Source organism: Cnephaeus nilssonii (assembly GCF_951640355.1).
Source record: "Cnephaeus nilssonii genome assembly, chromosome: 19".
Taxonomy (NCBI): Eukaryota; Metazoa; Chordata; class Mammalia; order Chiroptera; family Vespertilionidae; genus Cnephaeus; species Cnephaeus nilssonii.
Window position 1 is genome coordinate 23,099,396 of NC_137090.1, and position 20,660 is coordinate 23,120,055.

The following is a 20,660-nucleotide window of genomic DNA, read 5'->3' on the forward strand; positions in this document are numbered from 1 at the left end:
ATTAGACCAGGAGACCTCCCGGAGACCTTCCAGACGTGACAAAGCCAAGGGCTTGGCCGGCCTGCAAACCACCCCCAAACGGCTCTCAGCCCCTTGCCCAGGCTGGCCACACACCCCAGTGGGGACTCCCACCCCGATGGGAACGTGCCTGGCCTGCAAACGGCCATCAGCCCCTTGCCCAGGCCGGCCTCGCGCCCCCCCCCCCAAAGAGACCCCCCACCCTGATCCGGGATCCCCATCAGGGCAGACCAGCCAGCCCCCACCCATAATATCTATACTAATAAAAGGGTAATATTGCTAATTAGACCAGGAGACCTTCTGGGAGACCTTCCGGACGACCTTCCGGACAAAGCCATGGTGGCGGGCCGAGGCAGAGGTGGTTAGGGGCAATCAGGCCAGGAGGGGCGGGCAGTTGCGGGTGAGCAGGCTGGCAGTCAGAGTGGTTAGGGGCGATCAGGCAGGCAGGCAGGTGAGCAGTTAGGAGCCAGCAGTCCCGGATTACGAGAGGGATCCCAGATTGGAGAGGGTGCAGGCCGGGCTGAGGGACACCCCCCCCCCATGCACGAATTTCGTGCACTGGGCCACTAGTCTATATAATAAAAGCCTAAGCAACCTTTACGGCGGAACGACCCGTCGCTATGATGTGCACTGACCACCAGGGGGCAGACGCTCAACGCAGGAGCTGTCCCCTGCTGGTCAGTGCACTCCCACAGGGGGAGCACTGCTCAGCTAGAAGCTGGTTAGTGCAGCGGTGGTGGTGGGAGCACTAAGGAGTAGTGAGCCGAGCAGTAAGGAGCAAGCAGGCGGGCAGTAAGGAGCGAGGGATCCTGGATTGTGAGAGGGATGTCCACCTGCTGGCTTAGGCCCAATCCCCCTAAGCCGGCAGATCGACATCCTCCAAGGGGTCCTGGACTGCGAGAGGGCACAGGCCAGGCTGAGGGGACTCCCCCCACTCCACCCCCAATACACGAATTTCATGCACTGGGCCTCTAGTCTATTATAATGTAGTATTTTTGTAAGATTACTTATTTCTCTACCATTCATTTATATCAGTATGGATCAGCTTTCCTGTTTTATTTAGTGAATTATAATCTGTTAGTGTCATTGTTTATTTTGATGTTAAATTGTCCCATATTAAAGGAAGCCCCTTCAAGCTGGCTTGTGTCCTTTTGAGATGTTCCCAGTTATTCTTTGAGCACTTCCTTACCATCTGGCACAACAAAGTTATTCTAGACCAGTGATGGCGAACCAATGACTGACACGCGTAGCCATTTCTGATGACACGCGGCCGCATGCCGAGGATGAAACATTTGCTACTCCTGAGGATGAAACATTTGCTGCTCCTGAGGATGAAACATTTGCGACTAGAGTCTTGGAGTTAGTTTTTTCCTCAAAGTGACACACTACCCGAGTTATGCTCAGTTTTTTGGCGAAGTTTGACACACCAAGCTCAAAAGGTTGCCCATCACTGTTCTAGGCTCATCTTATACTTTCCCTGTCCTAGCTCTGGAATCAATCTTTCTCCAAGGAGCCCTGATTCTTTTCAGTTGATTGTGGTATTTAGAAACCAAAATCTGGGTGCTAGGGGTGCTCATTGTCAGTGGGCTCTTTGAACTTTCAGAACTAGGAAGTGTGTATATACATACACAGGAGATAACCACTTTTAACATTTCAGAATATTTTCTTTTAGTCTTTTGAATTAATTTGCTTTTTGTATGTTCTTGTTTTTCTTTTTTACATAATTAAAATTATATTCCACTACTATGTATTTTTTCTTTAAGTACTGTGAGCATTATACCATTAAAATCATTCAAAAATTTGTAATGACTACGTACACTTTCAAATATTATTTATTTAGCCATTCACTAATTATTGGGCATGTAAATGGTTTTAATTATAATTGTTGTAAATAATGCTGTGGTAGACATTTTTAAACATAAATCTTTACCAACTGAACTGATTGGTTATAATGTGGCATATGTGGGTTTTGCCAGCTTTATACCTCAAACTACATTTAACCCTTTTATCTGCATATATTTAGTTTGCTACTAAATCCTACCATGTTCCCCTTCTCCCCCTTGTCTGTGAAGTAATAGAACTGCAAGTTTAGGTGAGCACAGTGATTATTAATTTTTTGTTTGCTTTGTTCAATGCTTAGAGTATTAAACAGCTTGTGGATGGTTCTGAATATGTTTATACTCAGAACTTTGTGACCTCTTATTTTCTCTTGTGCTTTGCAAGTGAATGCCTATGTATGGCTGTTTTTGTTTTTTCCTCATTAATTTCTAGATCAGTCTTCTTTTAAAACAGAGTTAAATGAGTATAGTTTGCACCCCTCCCTGTGTTACCAATTTCCCTTTGGGGCTTTTCTTTCTAGATAAACTATGGATACTGCTTTAAATGCCTTTATGTGCCTTCAGGTCTCCTTTGTTAAAGTCTCATATAATTCCTGGGCCAGTAGATCTTTACTCCATTAAGAGGTGGGCAGTTGGCTTCTCTTGCAGGTCTGATGCGCATTCTCAGTGTTGAGAGAAAAAAGAAATCCCACTTTGCCCACGTACTACATGTTTGCATGTGAAGAAAGATATTACCGTGAGCCTAAAAATGATCACTGGCTTTGCTAAACTCTTGGGTACCCTTGGCATGGGACAGTAGCTCCCAGAGCAGCTACTGTTTGTCCTTCAGACTCATTTTACTAAGAGGCCAAAATATCACAGGATATTGTAGAGACAGTTATCAGTGGGCTAAGGAGGAGAAGAGGCTTGCTGTCTCGTTGGTAGAGAGTTACCCTAAGCACATTTTTACCACCAAGAACAGGCCAGAATGTCACTTGCAGGATGTACACGAGTGCTGTTCACTTCTCTGACTATTGAGGGACCCGAAGCTTACCAAGGACATTTCAGAAGCAGCTTACTTTACATGACGTGAACCTCCTAGGTCTATCAGACCAGAGGGAGTATGAAGTAAAATTCAGATGATCTCTTATTATAGTTCTAACAAAATGAAGAATTTGGAGGTTGTGGAAAAAATCACCTGTTTTTGAAAGCCTCTCTGAGGCAGACTTGTAATTATTCCTCATTTGTCGTGCTGATAGAAATCAGATAGTAAAATGTTAATGGCAAGTAGGAGAAGCACATTCTGAGTAAGACCTCAGAGATAGGTCAAAAGTGGCCACGGCCTCAGGGAAAGGGAACGTGCGAACTGCTTGCTCTGCTGGCATGGTGAGTTTTGCTGTCAGCGTGGAACGGGTCTAAGTGGGAACAGTCAGCTTGATGTACGCCAAGGAAAATACGTGTTTGCCTTGCGTAGCTGCTACTTCAACAGGGTCCTGATTCTGGTATGGACCCTTAGAGGTGTAGGTTATTGTATTTTCCTAAGAAACTTTTTTTTCTTATTACAAAGACGATAGCAATATTAACATTTTATAGGTACTTCATTCCTTAAAGAAATTCTCAATAGGAATAGCAAGAATTTCCATGCCTCTTATATTCTCCCCCCAAATAAAAAACACTTTTCCCACTCCTTTTATAAAGCTACTGGCATTTAAAAAAGGAACCCAGAGAGGATGCTTTAATGATAACTACTAAGCACCAAATACATTATCGTTCTACATCTGGAGTTTTATAGAAAAGAAATGCACAAATGTGATCCAGCCTTGTAAAGTGCTTTGTCAATATCACTGCCACACTGTTCCTGAGGGTTTGTTCAGGCGATTTATCTTTGGTTTGCCACTTTTGTGTGTGGGTCTGTATCCTAAATGTTGGGGATATTCTACCACTCTACTGAACATGTTCTTTTCCCCCTACTTGGTAACCCAGAGGTTACTTAGACCATTTGTGATTCCCCTGTTGCTAACTTTATCCCTTTATGTAATAGAAATAGGCACTGAATCATGGGGCAGTTTGCCCAGCATTTGAAAACACAACAGCTAATAACCCCAGAAATATTCTCCACAGAGTACTTTTCGTTGTTTAAAAACTTGCAAGCAAGAACATTTAGGATACAGATGTTTTCTCTGAAGCTTTTTATCTCCTAGAAAGACACAGGTTGTTCTGACAGGTGAAACAAGTCCAGGCGAATATGCAACATTGATCTAATCGGTGTGAACGAGAGCAATATTTTCTCTGGTGCTGCCTTCCACAGCGTCATTAAAGGCTCCCATCACTCTTTTATTAGAGGTTCCCTCTCTTCCTTATCAGATTACAGAATGAACATAACTCATGGCAGTGATTTGATCTTTATGCTCATAAAGAGGATTACAGCTTTGCATTAACTCGGATTGACACAGTTTATAATTCCCGTGTTGATGCTCTGGAGGGTGGCGGCACATGTTTGAGCCCCCAGCAGTGGTGAGGGGAAGGGACCCCATACATCATCATTAAAGAGGGCGTCCAGCACAGAAATAGGAGGCACGGACCTTTCTCCTCATAACATCAGAAAGGACAAAGAAAATATTCTCAAGTTCAAGCTCGTAGCTTGGGCCAGAGTTCTAAATCTGGGTTGAAAAGAAAACACCACTATTGTTTCCTCTGTTTTTCCTGATTGCTGCTTGTTCAGTCTTACACAATTCTAGAGAATTTGCATTCTCATATTGAAGCCGTGGTTCCAAAGAGGATGTAGAGTGATAAAAGTACATCTTCTAGAAGGAAATTGTAAATGCCGAACAGATCCATCTTTCCTCAAAACGGGGCTTCTTGACGGTAATTTTCATTCCTGCAGTCACAGGCCCATCACTTCTTCAGAGGATTATGAATCCTTTTTATTTCCCAAGGAGTATTTCACATTCTCTAAAGTAAGTGTAAATGTTTCTCCTAAGGACTTATTGTTTTTAAGTTTTTGTATTTTATTATTTTATTCTACTTAAAATATAATATCATGTAGATATTATATTGTGGGTAGGCAGGAGTCAGATATCTTTTCTGTTAGTTTAGATTGGGCATTTATACACCTTAATACATTTCCCACAATGATCACTGAGCCAGCATTAGATTGCTAAGATATGTAGACCATTTCTGTTTTTAAGTGCCTTCATCCTTCACTCTGATTTATCCACCCTAAGTCTGCCACCCTATTTCTGATGGGCAATGACATGACATTGAATAATATCATATTCCACTTATTGAGCATTTACTGTACGCCAGACACTGCACTAAGCCCTTCACGTACAACTTGATTATAAGAAACCACTAAAATGTTTGACATTATTTGCATTTTATGATAAAAATACTGAGGCATAGAGCAAATAAGTAACTTTCCTAAGTTAAACAGCAAGTAAGTAGTGGAGCTGGTATATTTATGCACCTAGGACCGTGGTCGGCAAACTGCAGCTCGCAAGCCACATGCAGCTCTTTGGCCCCTTGAGTGTGGCTCTTCCACAAAATACCACGGCCTGGGCCAGTCTATTTTGAAGAAGTGGCGTTAGAAGAAGTTTAAGTTTAAAAAATTAGGCTCTCAGAAGAAATTTCAATCGTTGTACTGTTGATATTTGGCTCTGTTGACTAATGAGTTTGCCGACCACTGACCTAGGAGTATGGCTCCGAACCCTTATGCTGTGTCTAGAAAATCAGCAAGCTTATAGACATATTTGGGAATGATGTGCCAAGGGACACTGCTTCTTCCCATCCCTGGTACACATACACAGAACCTCTCTCAACTAAAAACTTGTTTGGGAAAAAGAAACAAAACAAAGAACTTGTTTGGATTAAAATGATTTTTCCTTTTCCTTTTTTAAATAGAGATGCTTTCTATATAGGAAGTTTTTGCCTATGAAGTCATTCACATTTTAGTGTGAATCCCTGAATTTCCAGACCTGCTCTTACTATCATACCATTCTTCTGATTACAAAGACCCTAACCCTTGAAATTAGCTCTGACACCTGATCCAGTATATTCAGTCAGTTTGCTCTTATTGTTCTACCTCTCCCATACTTAGGCACCTATTACCTATTTTTCTTAGAAACAATATATTTTCCCCCTACAATAAACACAATATATGCTTATGGATTTTTATTTTTACTTTCCACAGACTGTTGCATTAACAGCTTCTTGACCACCAGCCTGATCTAACAAGTTTTATGTATCATTGCCACATTAAACTTTCCTAAACATCACTTAAAGCAAGTTAGTAGTCTTCATTGTCGTAGAATAAAGGACATAGTCTTGAACCTGCCACTCAAGGCCTGCAGTGAAATGTCTCCTTGCTATCTTCCTCTCTTCATCACCTGTTTCGGTTGCATGCCCTTTGTGCAATCCCAGGACGCTCTCCATACTCCTCCCACTTGTGTCTCTTAATTCTGCTCACTTAACCTGGAGCACCCCCTAACCCCATTCCACTCAGTCTCTCCTGTTGCCATGTTCAAGTGCTTGACCAACACCAGCCTTTCCAGGGAGGCTTTTAGGATTCCTTGCCCCCCACTGGGAGGGGTGCTCTTTCTTCCTTGAACCCCTATTTTTAAAAAGTATATATTTTTATTGATTTCAGAGAGGAAGGGAAAGGGGGAGAGAGGGAGAAAGAGACATCAATAATGAGAGAGACTCATTGATCAGCTGTCTCCTGCAGGCCCCACACTGGAGATCAAGTGCACAATCTGGGCATGTGCCCTGACCGGGAATTGAACCGTGATCTCCTGGTTCATAGGTTGAAGCTCAACCACTGAGACATGCTGGCCGGGCTGAAAAGTCTTTTAATGTTTTCAGCTTATAAGGCTATTTACAATGTGTTGGTAAGATTATTTTTGCAAACTGTCCTATACGATGGATGAACACCGGCTTCTTGCCATTTATTGAAATTTCTGCAAATCACCTAGCTCCTGTGATACACTCCCTCTGCTCCCTCCCTCAGCACTTTGTGCATGATCACATGTACGTATATAGCATTCACCACCAGGGCGCGCCTTAATCACCTGCGGGCTGTCTTCGCGCTGGAATATTGCACTGCTTGAGGGCCAGCTCCACGAGGTCTTCACTCATGCCACCTCGGAAAAGCCTCGGAAACGAGTCCAGATTTGGGACTCCACATTCCCAACCCTTTACCTAGAGAGTTTTTGAGGTCATGTTTACTTAGCATGAACCCTGGGAAAAGATCTTTCTTGAACACCCTTGTATTTCCCTCACTAAGAGTGTACACTATAAACTTTATATTATACCATAGGGTTTCTCCTGCCCATCTTGGCTCTGATGTCTATACTGGGTTTGGTTTATGGTGGTCCTCCTCCAAACTGTTGGTTACTATGGAAACTTGGTGAACACAGACCGGCCTCCATGATGAACAATTAAAGCTTTAGGTCTGGTTTTTGGACTGCTTTCAGGATGTGTTTAGTTTAAGAAGAAAACACCTCTGGAATGGATTCTCTCTGCGCATTAACAAGGCTTAATAGTCCCTGGTTACCTTTTGTTATTTTTAGTGTTGGTATTAAGTGTCAAACCAAAACAAGGATATTTAGATAAAGGACATTGCCTCTTTGTACTTTGAGTTCAAGGTGCTGGGAAGCCAGCATTTGTAACAGAAGCTATTATAACTAACCTGGAAATGAGGTCTTGAATGAGCCATAACCACACCTTGTATTCTACCCATTGTCTCCCTCTGGGGAACAGAACACTTTATAAACATGAACTCTTTTACCCTCTGGGCATCTTCACTTAAAGGTAAATAAGACTGAAGGCACTTTCTTCTCCAATATAAATGAGGAAACATCAGCCCAGAGAGGGAAATTACTTGATCAGAGGCAGGGGAGGTGTCTGGCCCAGGGTGTTTGGAGTCCCAGCAGTGGAGCTGGACAGCGTGGTGGCCACTGACACCCAGGAGACCCCGCTCCGTGGTGCTGCTCGCCTGGCTCCCCTTTCAGCTTCGCAGAGGCTGGTGGGGGTTGGGCCTTTTGTCTCATGTGGAATGTGAAACGCTGCAAAGACGAGCAATTGTTCTTCAGTGCTTTGTGCTCCTTTATAAGAAAGAAGGAATCAATACACATTTTCTCCTACATGCACTTGGCAGCATTCTGCCTCCTCGCCCACCTCTCATCCAGCAGGGGAGGCACAGCTCTGCAGCAACGTAGACTCGCCAGCTTTCAGGGGCAGAAATGCAAACTGTTCATTTTGCACTGAGCAGTCAGGCTTTTAAAAACCAGTCACATAACCGCCGAGGTCATACAATTGCTGACTTCAGTGATGAGTTGGTGAAGTGGGGGGAGAAGGGTTGGGATGGCCAAATCCTGGGAAAGTTTACCTAGCAGGTGTCTGGGACAAATTTCCCTTTTCCCAAATTTTTCTCTGCTTTACAGAGGACAGGGGGATGTTCTTTGAAGAGTACTGTTAAAAACCACAAAGATTGACAGATGAAGGGCATCAATTTGCATTTTATCAATTAATATAAATTGTCTAAACAAGAGCCTATTTCTGGGTGTATTGTATTTTTTAATCAAAAAATATGGTATTAATACCTGTAACTCTGTTTATAGTTTCCTGTCATTAAGCATTTAATTGTAAGATGTGAATAACAAATAATTTGCTGCCATTATGAACAGAAACTGTAGTTTAGGTGACAGGCTAGCCTTGCAGGCCCAGGGGGCAGGATTCAGTGTCTAGGTGAGGAGGCAGAGCTCTGGCTCTGGGCCTCCTCTTCCACTCACAGATGTTAGAGCTGAGAGTGTGGGTGAGACTCCAGGGGAGGGTGTCAGGAGAGAAGGGAGAAGAGAACCTAGGAGAAGGTAAAAAAAAAGACAAAGAAGGAGGAGACCAGGAGAACCCAAGACCCCTGCACCTTAGGGAGGAGAAGGTGGAACATCGGCTGATGAGCAGTTAGAAGTGCTCACTGTGAAGGGTCATGGCATTGCAGTCACTGCCTGTGGGCGTTTGCTGGGTACTTGCTCCTTTTATGTTTGAATCGGTGCTGGGTTTTTTAGAAAATAACTTATTACCAGAAGTAATAGAAGGCCTTTCTGGAACCCTGTGGGTTGACAGTAAATATCCTCACTAATTTCCATGTATTTTGATCCTCTAAAAGTAGAAGTTACACTGAGCTGAGAGATGCCTCCTCCCCCTCCGCTCCAGGCCCTGCCTTGCCGGGCAACAGCCTTGATAAGGATACAAATGTAACTCCAGTGTCAGTCTCACCTCCATGAGGTGGAGGAAGTGATTCACGTCCAAGCAGTGAAGCATATCTCCCCACCCCCTACCCCCCACCCCTGCTTCGCTTTTAGCAGGAGCTGTTAGAGGGGCTGCTGTTTGAACAAGGAGCTTCATCTTCCTGAAGCCAGCAGTCACAAAACCGTAAACACAACACCGGCCAACTCTATTGCCAGGATCGCAGCGGCTTGACGTTAATATTAAACATCTCCAGCAAGACAGAGAGCTCTGCAGCTCAGCCACAGAATAAAAATAAATAAAGTAAAGAGAAAACCCTGCTAAAAGCAGTGAGATGATTTGTCGTCTTTCCTTTGCGAGGCCATTTGTCTTCTCTCGCATCAGATCTGTTATAAAACAGTCAAACTGTGAAAGTGGAAATCATCCCAGGAATGTGGAATATTAATGTACGGGGAAGGAGGGATGTCCCCTTTGTCTAAAGAGCACTCCCCCGCTCCCCACCTCACCCCCAGGTTTTTGCATATCCCATACCAAGGCAAACTATTTTTCTTTAGAAGAATTTGAGAGTCTTGAAGCTATTGGTAGGGATGATGGAAGTTTCAAGTATTTCTCTTCCTTTGTTCAGTGGAGTGAATTTGTGAAGTGACTTGGGAATCAGGAGGGAGCATAAGTGAGGAGAAAACCTTACCAATTTACCTCTCCTTCCACTCCTCACCTTCTTCTCCTCTTCCCTCTCCTTCTTTTCTCCAGCCTTTCAGTTCCTTTGTTTGGGGCCTGAACCTGCTTCTTTGAACATTTATAAATCTTCGGTCTGTCTGATCTTTAGGAGACAGGCCAGAGGCCACACGTCACCATTGGTAATTTAAAGCTGTGGGGCTAAAAGCATTTGCAGAGGTTTGAAGGACCTAGTTCTGACCCGACCAAAAGAGAGAATTGGAACAGACCTTCTAGAGTCTCCGTCAAGCGCTGGGAGGATGGTAATGACAGCAGACACACTAGGTAATTTATGGGCGCAGTTTACTGGGAATCTCGCTGGTTGCCTGGTCCGATCAGAAGTGCGTTGTGTGCTGCCACCTTGTGGCAGATTCGGGAAGTCGCGGTTTGGCTGTTTTGGAGCTTCAGCCAGTGTCTGGAGATTTGCCTTGTATCCGGATTTCGATAATTAGTGACAGACGGTGTTCTCTGAGTCACTGCTACTTTGCTAGCTTGATCCTGTTAAGAAATAAGCCCTAGGTAAGAAAAGGTTGCTTTCTTTTCTTTTCCCCTCATTTCTTTGTTTCTTTGTGTGTGTTTTTTTTGGTATGAAATTGTTATGAGATTTCAAAGAAAGAAGCCTGTGCTCCACCTTTTGTTGCTGGGCTAGGTTGGGAAGAGAGAGGGAGAGCTAGGAGCGGACCTTTCCGCTGCACTAGGATTCTAAGTTGTCTACGCTCATAGTGTGTGCATGTCATTCTGACTAGATGACACTACCTTCGCTGTAAGAGCTCTGTCTTCTCTTCTCTTGGACCGCCTTCCTAACAGCCCAGTCTTCTTGAGAGACAGATTCCAGTGTGTCCTGCTTCCATTTCTGCGACTGCACAGCTGTACCCTCTGCCATGCGCTCCCAAGGAGCACTGGGCAATTGCTTGCTGCTTGGGTCTATGTATTTCCCTCTTTAGGTCAGAGAAACATTTCTCAAACACCTCCCTCTCACCTGTAGAGTAACTGACACAGGAGAATGGGTCTGGTCAGAGGAAGCAGAGGAAGGAAAGATTAAGTGAAAGATTTTGTCAGGTGGTTAGGGTGTCAGGGTTGGGAGTATCCCTTCATTTGGTGGCATTAGCACATGCTCATGGTAATTGGCCAGTATCTTTTCTGTTGATGTTTGCAATGCTGGGCATATTGGTGAGCAGATCAGAAGAGAGTGGAAGCTCTGTGAAGGCAGGAGGAGGGTGTGCTGAGAACACAGGAGGCCGCAGAGCCCTGCTCTGCGCTAAGTAGGCTGCCCCAGGTGTGTCGGGACTGGCACAGAGGGTATGGGGGCCTTGCCGCCCGTTCTTTGGCAAACTGGGGGGCTGAGAGGAGTTTGGTTAGGATAGCAAGAGAACTCCAACTTTGTCATAGCAGGAATGGAGTGAACTCTTTCTTTTTACCTAGCAAAGAACAGATTTAGTTAGGGGAAGACATCAAAAGTTGAAACGCTGCCACAAGGAAGAGCAGTCAGCCTTGTTCCTCTCCTGGCTCTGGAGGGACAGGGCCTGGTCACCAAACGGCCGAATCGGGGTCAGCATAAGGTAGAATGCTCATGTGTCTCTCTGCATGGTATGGTTTGTCCTAGACAGACTTGCTGGCTAGCTCACCTTCCCAACTCAGCACTGCCATCCACAGTCCTGGATCAGAGAAACGGGCACTCATCACACCTCTGCAATCCTCCAGAAGTCTTACAAAGTCAAACAGGCATCCAGATGTGATTTATGAATTTATTATATCTTTGTGTTATTCTCTGAGGTCAGAGACCATGCACATCTGATGCACATTTATAAGCTTCCACAGCATTAATAAGTAACTGTTTTCGAAACACAACATGTATAAAAAGGCACACATTGTAACATCACCAGTAATTTTTAAGAGCACACCTGCCATCAGCAACCGCGCCAGTCATGTGTTTGTGTTCCTACTGCCTCAGGAGGATCCAGATTGTGTCGGGATTCCTCTAGACGTGAGCAGTGCTGGGGTTGGAGCCCTTCGTCTCCCTCTCCCTTTGTGTGTTTCCTCATCCTTTGATTCTGGAGTGTATGTCCAAGGGATGCTGTTAAGCAGGAACAAACGCGGCACCACTTTTGTGTGCACACAGCGTCCTGAGTGTGCAGAGCGGGGAGGATTAGGAAGGAGGGGGGCACCAGGATGCATTCTGGGATGTGTCTTGTACATGTAGGGAGACTACCTTCTCACCCCATTGAAGTAACAAATGAACAATTTCAAAATAATAAGGGCACATTATGTGTATAATTTTAAGCAGGAAAGCGGTGACATCGTCTTCTCCGGCACATTGGGAAGACTGTTTAGAACTCCTGCGTATAATACTTGCGCGGAGAATATGAGGTACTTTTGGGAGTTGTACAGCTCTCTCTAGGGAACAGTGGCATTGCTGCTTTCCCTCCGCCGTCCACCTGCCTTTGGCCACAGGGATGGACGGGTGCCGCTCGGGGACATCTTGGAGGTGTGGGGTTTCTGGCCAGCGTCAGGGGAGTGTAGCATTCTGGGGTACAGCGGTCCATTTCCCTCAGAATCCCAGATGCTGCAAGCTACTGACCTAGCATATCCAAGCCCCACACAGATCCTCTGCAGGTTCAGTATGCTGTACACTGTTTGCCCAGGTAACAGCGTGGAAGACGCTGGTCCGTGTTGCAGTCGGTGAGGAGGGACTGTGGGGCTGAAGGGAACATTGGGTGCACACGTACGGGGCTGCATTATTCCACACGTACACCACCGTCATTCAGGACAGTTTCAACCTCACCTGCACTAAAGTGGTCGCATTTCACAGCCAAATAGACTGTGCGTACTTTAAATCTCTTCAGGAGAGTCACATATAAATAAGCTGAATCCCAACACACACACACACACACACACACACACACACACACACACACACACACACATACACACTGTCTTTATGGAAAATGGCTGTTAATCCATGATCATTTTTCCCCCAAGAAAGAGGTTTTATGATAATATAGTAAAAATATTAAATTAGAAAATGCCTTACTAAGGGTTATAAAACCTTACTATACTAGAGATAGGTAATTATCCCCTCTACAGCCTAAATGACAGTTTAAAAGAAATAAAAATGTTAGTGCTCATTACTTGCTTTTGTAGGTTGCAATAAAGGGTAAGTTAAATTTTAATTCAAGGAAGAGCCCCTGCTATCGACCTTCTACCTCAGGTCCAAGTCCTGTTAATTACTCTATAGGTTATTCTCCTGCATGAGACCAACATTAATACATTTTCTACAGTGGACATTCCCACTGGCCATTGAGGCCAAGACTGTGGGGGAAGGGGTTACAAAGGGGGAAGGCATTTCAGCTCAGTGATTCAACTCTTGATTCTTAATGTGGGAGAGAGCAGGAATTGTGTATTTTAAAAACAAACAACATCATGCATAGCCTTAAGGGAACCTCCAGTATTAAACTAACAAAATCCTCCCATTCCCGCCTACTTGTTAATGTGACAGGGTCTCTCAGTACTTACATCTACAAAACTACAAACAGGAACGGGGTCGATCCTGAACCCACTCCTTCCATCAATAGATAAATCTCAGTCATGGAGACATGAACGGAGGAGAAGCCTCTTCTGTGTCATCAAGAGATGCATTTCCACTAATGTTTTACTTATTTATGTACATTAAGTTTCTACCAAAAGTATGATACACTTTTTTATATTGTTATTGTATATACGAATGTATCCTAATAATAATGGTAATGATAACACAATCCAAAAATAAATTTTAAAAATTAATTAGAACCTTACAGTTGCAAGAAATTAGGATATTTTTATTTCAACTTTTTAAATTTCAAAAAAATGTTTCAATTTACATATTTATTTTTGTGGCCAAGAAATATGATAGGGTGATCAATAAAAGACTTTCAAGCATAAAACAATTATATTAGGACCAAAATCTCTAGGGAAAAGTCAAATGGAAATATACATTTAAAAAGAAAAATGCTGTAACATTTCCAAGTTAAAGAGTTTGTTTATGTGTTATTTAAATGAGTGGTGATGGGTAGCAAATCAATATGGCATATAGATTCCATTGGGTGTATTACAAAAGAGATGTGAGTTTTATTTTAAAAATTAGTGTTCACAGTATTCTGATAATTGTATCCTTTGTGATTATTAAATTTATAGAAAACATTTATATGTAAACTTGAAAATGTAGGAGGGGTTTTGTCAAATTCTGTTGGGGTGTAGAAAAGCTGTTGGACCAGGGCCCGAGGCCCCACCCTTACTGGCCGGGGTCTAAGGTGGGAGGCCCAGCCATGTGTAGCCTGTGCAAGGGTACAGGGAAAAGGAGGGGCTGGATCTTCATCCTGGTGGTGCTCCTGGACCTGGGGAGGGAAATGCAGAGGGGACGAGGAGGAGGGAGCAGAGAAGTCGGGTAGGAGCTGTCACATATTCCTGGTCAGAGATGGAGAGGCCTGAAATGGGGGAGCCTGTAGGAACAGGGAGCTTGGGATGCTTTGAAGGCACAAACGGTCCCTGATTGGTGGGTGAGGAAGACCTGGCGTTGTCATTCCTTGGGGAGTTTAGATTGGAATAACCCCTTGCTCATATTCTCCCTCTCCGTAAAAAGATCTTAAGAGCCCAGAGCACTCCACTTTCCAAGTTGCTTCGCCATGAACAGCCTCGCCTGTGTCAGCTTTGCCCACCTGAGGGTGAACCAATGTTCGATCAAAACATGGGTTTCAGCAGTGCATTCTCTGCCGGCCTCTCCAGCCCTGCTGGGATGGTAACTGCTGCCCCAGCCCAGGTGCTTCTCTGTTGCCGTGGCGCTGAGTGGAAGCATTGCTGGTGGTAATGATGGGTCAGATGTGGCAGGCTCGGGCGAGATGGGGAGGGTACTGTTGCGAAGGTTGAATAGCATGTGCCTCTGCATTTCCCTCTCGTCCGATGCTGCAGCCTTAAATTCACACTTTCCTGTTTGTCACGGAGGCTCTCCCTTCCGTGCCACTTGATTTTTTGTGAAATGGCAAGAGAGACGTACTTACTGGCAGACAGGCAGGCCATCCATCGCGTGATGAGGGCAGCTTGGGCAGCGTCTTGCTGTCGCTTCTGCGATGGAGCTGGTGATTTGGAAGCAACTGGAAGTGAGGCTGCTGCCTCAAATTTGCATTTAGCATGAAGCTGCCTTCCACTTCCTAGGCTGGTGTCTGGGGCTGGCTAGGGGAGGCAGAAACAAAAGAGCTGATGGAGCTCAGAGTGAACCTGCCTCCTTTGTCTGGAGCCCTGGGCTGGTCCAGTGTTCAGGGTGAGGGTAGCAGCAAATTCTTGCCCCGATTTCCTGCACTGGGATTGGAGAGCAACTGTTCTCTGGCCTGACTTTCCAGGTCTGCCCTGGTAGTGCTCAAAACCATAAGGTTAGTTGACATTCTCAGCTTCTGTGGTTTCTTTTTAAAGATTTTTTTCTTTTTAAAAAGCTTTCATATGCTATTTTTATTGCTGGATTTTCTAATTATAGACCTCTATTCCTACCACAACTGTAGTGGGATAACTTAAAAAATGGACAAATAAGTTTTTATGTTAAAATCTTGCTGAACCAAGAAAGCTGTTTGAAGGATGCTGGTTTTGTGGGGGGTTTTGTGGGGGGTTTTGTTTGTTTGCTTTAGTTTGAAGGTCAGATTTGCTGCTGATGACTCTCAGATAATAAAAGCACTTTTAAAAGCCTGTTTTCTTAACAAGAAGGACAGGCTACATTTGGGGTTAGATCTTGAAAGTATAGAACAGAGCAGGTACAGCTTCCTTCTGGGGCTGTTTACTCCCTGGCCGGGAGCCTTAGCCGGTGCCAACCCATGCCCCTTCCCTGAGAGTTCGTGGCCGTGTATCACTTGCCTCCGTTCGTCATGTCCTCCACAGGCCACCTCTGTAGTGGATTTGACCTGTGTGGACCTTCGTGGTTCCTCTCTCTCTGCCCACAGGGGAAAGTGTTCTGGAGTTTCTGCCATAAAGATAGGAGAGATCCTTGTCTTTTTGAAACTTTCCAGGCCTTGACACATGAATGGCCGAATAGTTGTGTGTATGTTGTATTTGAAACAGAGGTTAAACATCGTTTACTTTATTTCCAAGGACTCAGAACCTTGGCATGTTGTGGCTCTCATAACGTCAAACCCCAATTTTAGAAATAATAAATTAGGCATTGGAATTATTTATTAGATTGAGAACAGGGAAAGGGGGCAGGGGAGTGGAAAGCACCTTGGTCCTACTGAATGGCTGCATATGTGACAGTAATTGGAATCTTGTTGCTGGGTCATTTTCATTGTTTTTCAAGTACTGCCAAGTCGAAGAAAATGTATGAAAACTAAATTATATCCCTACATCCCATGTCTGATTGAATCCTCCTCATCGTGTGGCAGTCTCATACATCCTATTAAAATATTCAATCTTGTTTTCTTACTTGAAGAGCCTGTCTGTAAAGGGCAAACTTACAGAAAACTCATTCCCTGGAGACGGGGTATGCAGCCACACTGGACCGTTTACATATCTCACTATTCGATTGGCTTCTAGTTTCTCCCTCTCTTTGTATTTGCGAATAAGAGCTGTGGGGTGCATTTTTAATTATATGGCTGTGGTTTCAATTGAACAAACGGATTGGGGTATTTCCCAGCTTCTTAGTTCTTTTTTTAACCTTGGAAAGTTAACCATTGTGTTAACTAATTTGTTTTGTTTGTCTTCTAGGACAGAGTTATATCGATCTCTTTTTGGCCAACTCCACCCTCCTGATGGAGGCCACAGGGATTGACAGCACCCAGCTCTCTTGCTGCAAGGCCTTGAGGATGGCCTCCAACCCGGCGGCGCCTTGGCCAGGTTGGCTGCTCATCCAGCCCCAAGTGGAGGAACCCGCTGGCCTATGGGGTTGAGTGAGTCAGGGACTTCCTGGGAAGGTGTGCTGTTCAGAACATATGCCCAACAAAGTCCCAGGACGCCTGGAATCACCTGTCTTTGTATCTGGCACTTCCGTGTGCAAAGCGCCCTTCCCCCATGTCCTTGAGCCACCACAAATAAAGAGCGTTGTTACTGGCCATGTGGTTTCTTGAGCAGCACGGAGTGAGGTCTGATTTAGAGCTCTAGCAAGTCAGTGCCTCTTCCCACATAGAGCTTCACAGAAGGAATCATTTGGGGAATGCTGCTTTCTGGGTGGACAATGTTTAGCAATCGATTGTGGCTCTGAGGAGCAGGGAACTCCCAAAACCTCTAAGTTACGCCCTGGAGACTTTGTCACTTGGGAGTATTTGCCGATTTGTTGCTGAATACAAATCTCTGACTTGTTCTTCCTTTTCCACCCTTAAAGATTCTGCCAGCGTCCTTTTCCATTCTCACCATTCCTAAATCACTTTATTGAGATCTGCTCTGGTGTAAATCTAGCAGGAGGAAATGATTCACTTGTTTTTCATCCAGAGGTCACAAGCTGGAAATTAAATCCCCATAAGGGGGATTTATTGGCCTGCTGTGGTCAATATGCAATGAAGATTATCTTGCATAAGTAATGTGTGCTGACCAGCGGACAACACTGACCATCTCCTCCGTGCCTTGCCCAAATCTTTATTTAAAGCTACGGAATTAGAGGAGAAATGTTGCATCCAGGCAACTGAGTGCAGTTGTCATCAATAACTAGTCATTGTTTTTAAAGTCGGATTTTCATGTGGTTTTAAAATGTCAAAACCAAGTGACAGATTTCTGTGTCCCTGAATCCCACGTATCATGGGCTTAGCGTCCGGGGACTGTGTGCCCAGAGGCTGGCCCCAGTGCAGTGGGTCCTGAGTGTAACTCACTTCCATTTCTGTGAGCATCGGTGTCTGCTGAGCTCAGGATGGGGCACGTGGTGGGAGGAGGGTTTTTCCATCTCACATTAATTGGACCCTGGAACGTGGTGATTTGTTTTTCTTGTCTCAGTAGTTACCTCTTGGGCTTGACTATCAGGGAAATGTTTAATTTTCAATGTGTCTCCAGTTACCCAGGAGATCAATCAGCAGAAATAGGAGAGTTCCCCCACAACTACTCTCTTTAGCCTGAGGATTCACGTGGGAACAGCCAGGAAGTGTCCTCATATTGGACTTCAGTGAGCTTCATGCTATAACCCATATTTCCTAAAAAGATAGAACCTTCGTCATCATCACTCTTTATTTGGTGAAGAAAAAGATTTAAACAGATACTTCAAAATATTTGGAGTCCAACCTGTTTAATTAAAATGAATTAAAAACAGGAGAAATGAGAAAGAGCAGACAGCATTTTCAGTAAAGGGAGGCTTGCATTTTAAAATTCAGAAGACCACCCTCCTTCCAGCCAAGAATAAATTGGAAACTATTTTAATTGACACGGATACTGCAATTCAACTGTTACTAGAAAGACAGATTAGTTGATCTATTTGCATTTTAATAAAACTAATACTTTACATTTTGGTAGCTAATGCTGATTTTTAAATGAGTTGAGAACTGTTATCAGGAGTTTCAATCCAGAGCCCTTTCTCAGTGTTGACTGAAGCATTCCTCCCTTTTGTGTGGAGTTTGCTTATTTTCTTTTTGCCCAGCTGACTACTTCACGCGGAAACCACAGACCTTGAAGTCCTCCCAGTACAGGGAGGTGGCAAGCTGGCCACAGTGGACATAGGCAGTGCCCAGGTTCGTACTCGAGAGTAGGCCTCTCCCTTCAGGATAGAGAAGAGAAGGCTGGTTGCTTGTCCTCATTGATTTTATGTTAAAAATTAATTACAGAAGCCTGGCCATTGTGGCTCGGTGGTTGACTGTGGACCTCTGAACCTGGAGGTTCTGGTTTTATTTCCACCCAGTCAGGGCACATATCTGGGTTGTGGGCTCAATCCCCAGTGTGAGCCGTGCAGTTGGCAGCCAATCAATGATTCTCTCTCATTGATGTTTCTCTCCCTCTCCCTCTCCCTTCCTCTCTGAAATCGATAAAAATATATTTAAAAAATAATTATAGAGAAGTAGAAGGAACAAATAAAAATAAGACTGGGCTATAATCCACTACCCAGACACACCCACTTCTCGTTATTGACACTTCGTGCCTCACAGCCTCTTCCCTGTGCAGGTGCCATCGCACCAGGGAACCCGTCTCCCCTGAGCAGTGGGGGTGGGAGACTTGGTTTTTACTTTTGGACAGTTCAAAATGTTGTACTTACCCTTTAAAAACAATAAAAACAAAACAACCACGCAGCCATGCACCATCTCCCCCTCCACCTAACACACACACCACCAATTGAGAACCAGTGGTACACAGTATATTCTGCATTTTAATATTAAGAGTACAGTAAAAGATTACTTTCACATTTTTGCAGATAGCACAACTATTTTCATTGCTAACTAGTAATTCCATTTGGGGTATGTATCATCAGTGCTTAACCAAATCCCCTGTTGTTGAGCATCTAAATTATTTGCTGTTATGAATAATGTTACAGGGAAATATTTGAGCAAAAAGCTTGTTTATTGTCTTTTAAAATTATTTTACTTGGCATATACTTTCAGGAGTAAAGGGAACCAAGTGAAAGAATCTGAGTATTTTGAAGGCTCTTGGAACACATCACGGGGGCTTGTTCACATCTCACTTGCTTTAGGCGGGGCTGAGAGGCAGAGTGGAGATTGGCCCTGGAGTCTGATCCTGGGTTTATTTCTTACTCCCCAGGGAACCCTTCAAATCAGCAGCATCCTCTGGGAGGATTAAAGAGCTCCTGCCTGTAATGTGCTTTGGATGCTCCCATGAAAGATGGTGGATAAATAAAAAGCGACACCATCTCCCCCGCACCCCCCCCCATCTTTTTTTCTGGCTGTAAGATCCCCTCTCCCCTCTGGCTCATGCTCCTGGGGATCTTTCAGGTGGGTGTCCTTGCCTTGTGTGGGTGTGCCTTCCTGCAGCTGCTCTGTACTGTTTTGGGTGTGTAGCCATTCTCTCCAGAGTCACATCCAAAACGGCTTATTAAGCTTTGTAGGGAAACCCTGGAAGCCAGCAGGGCACCAGGGCAGGCCACCTCCGGCCCGACCAGCAACAGACTCTGCATCCGTCTCCAGTTGAGAAAAGTAGGTTCTTCGTGGACGTTGAGTTTCCTGGTCTCCTCGTGCATTGCTAAGACCTCTCCGAGATGACTGCCTCTTCACCGCTTCATCCCAGAGGAGCCGAGTCTGAGGGCTCGGAATGAATCCACAGTTGACATTCGTCATAAACCGTGGGACTGTTTCCCAGGACATAGCAGTCACTCGCTGTGTGGAGTGTGTTGATGCCAAGATCCTTGTCTGCCTGGGCTAGATTCACAAACCAGGCAGCCACATGCCTCAGCAAAACTACAGACCGTAGAGGTAGAGGGTGCCCTGGAGGAGCCCGAGGCTGCGGGTGCAGAGGTGCGGGGGTTCCCTGCCAGGCGGCTGCCCTGCTGCTGACACCCTGGTGGTCACCCTGTGCGCTTTCATTTAACAAAGACGGGTACAAGCAGCGAGCCTTGTCTAAAGCGAATGAACCTTATTTTCTGCACTTGAGTTTGTTTTTACTTTTTAAATGTATGTATGTGTCTGTGTATTGGGGGCAGCTGTGCTGAATAAATCGAGCTTGCCTTAGTCATTCTTTTTTTCAATGTTATCTACCTTCTTTCCTTTCCATCTTTTTTTACTTTCTCTGTCTTCATAACACTTCAAAGGTAATTGCCAGTAATGTGGTAAGTTCATTAACTAATTCTTCTTAAGTGCAGGGGATCCATATTGCCCAGCTGCTGTGCATGCATCCATTCCTCCCACCACTCGTTGATGAGCCATTACCTGCCCTGGTCTGCAGAGGAGAGGGATGGCGAAGCTGCAGTGAGTCTGCCTAATCTAACTTTTGTTTTTCTTGTTT

At 44.6% G+C, this 20,660-nt stretch overlaps 1 protein-coding gene across 1 annotated transcript in view; it reads left to right on the top strand.

The window, feature by feature from the left end:
* The window catches only part of AATF (apoptosis antagonizing transcription factor), a 90,744-nt gene extending 73,895 nt beyond the window's left edge, over positions 1–16,849 (top strand). Inside the window, exon 12 of the mRNA XM_079798431.1 lies at positions 16,506–16,849. Within this exon, the coding sequence (XP_079654557.1) occupies positions 16,506–16,569 (64 nt within the window). The 3' untranslated portion in view covers positions 16,570–16,849. The remainder of the gene's footprint in view (positions 1–16,505) is intronic.
* The last annotated feature ends 3,811 nt before the right edge of the window (positions 16,850–20,660 follow it).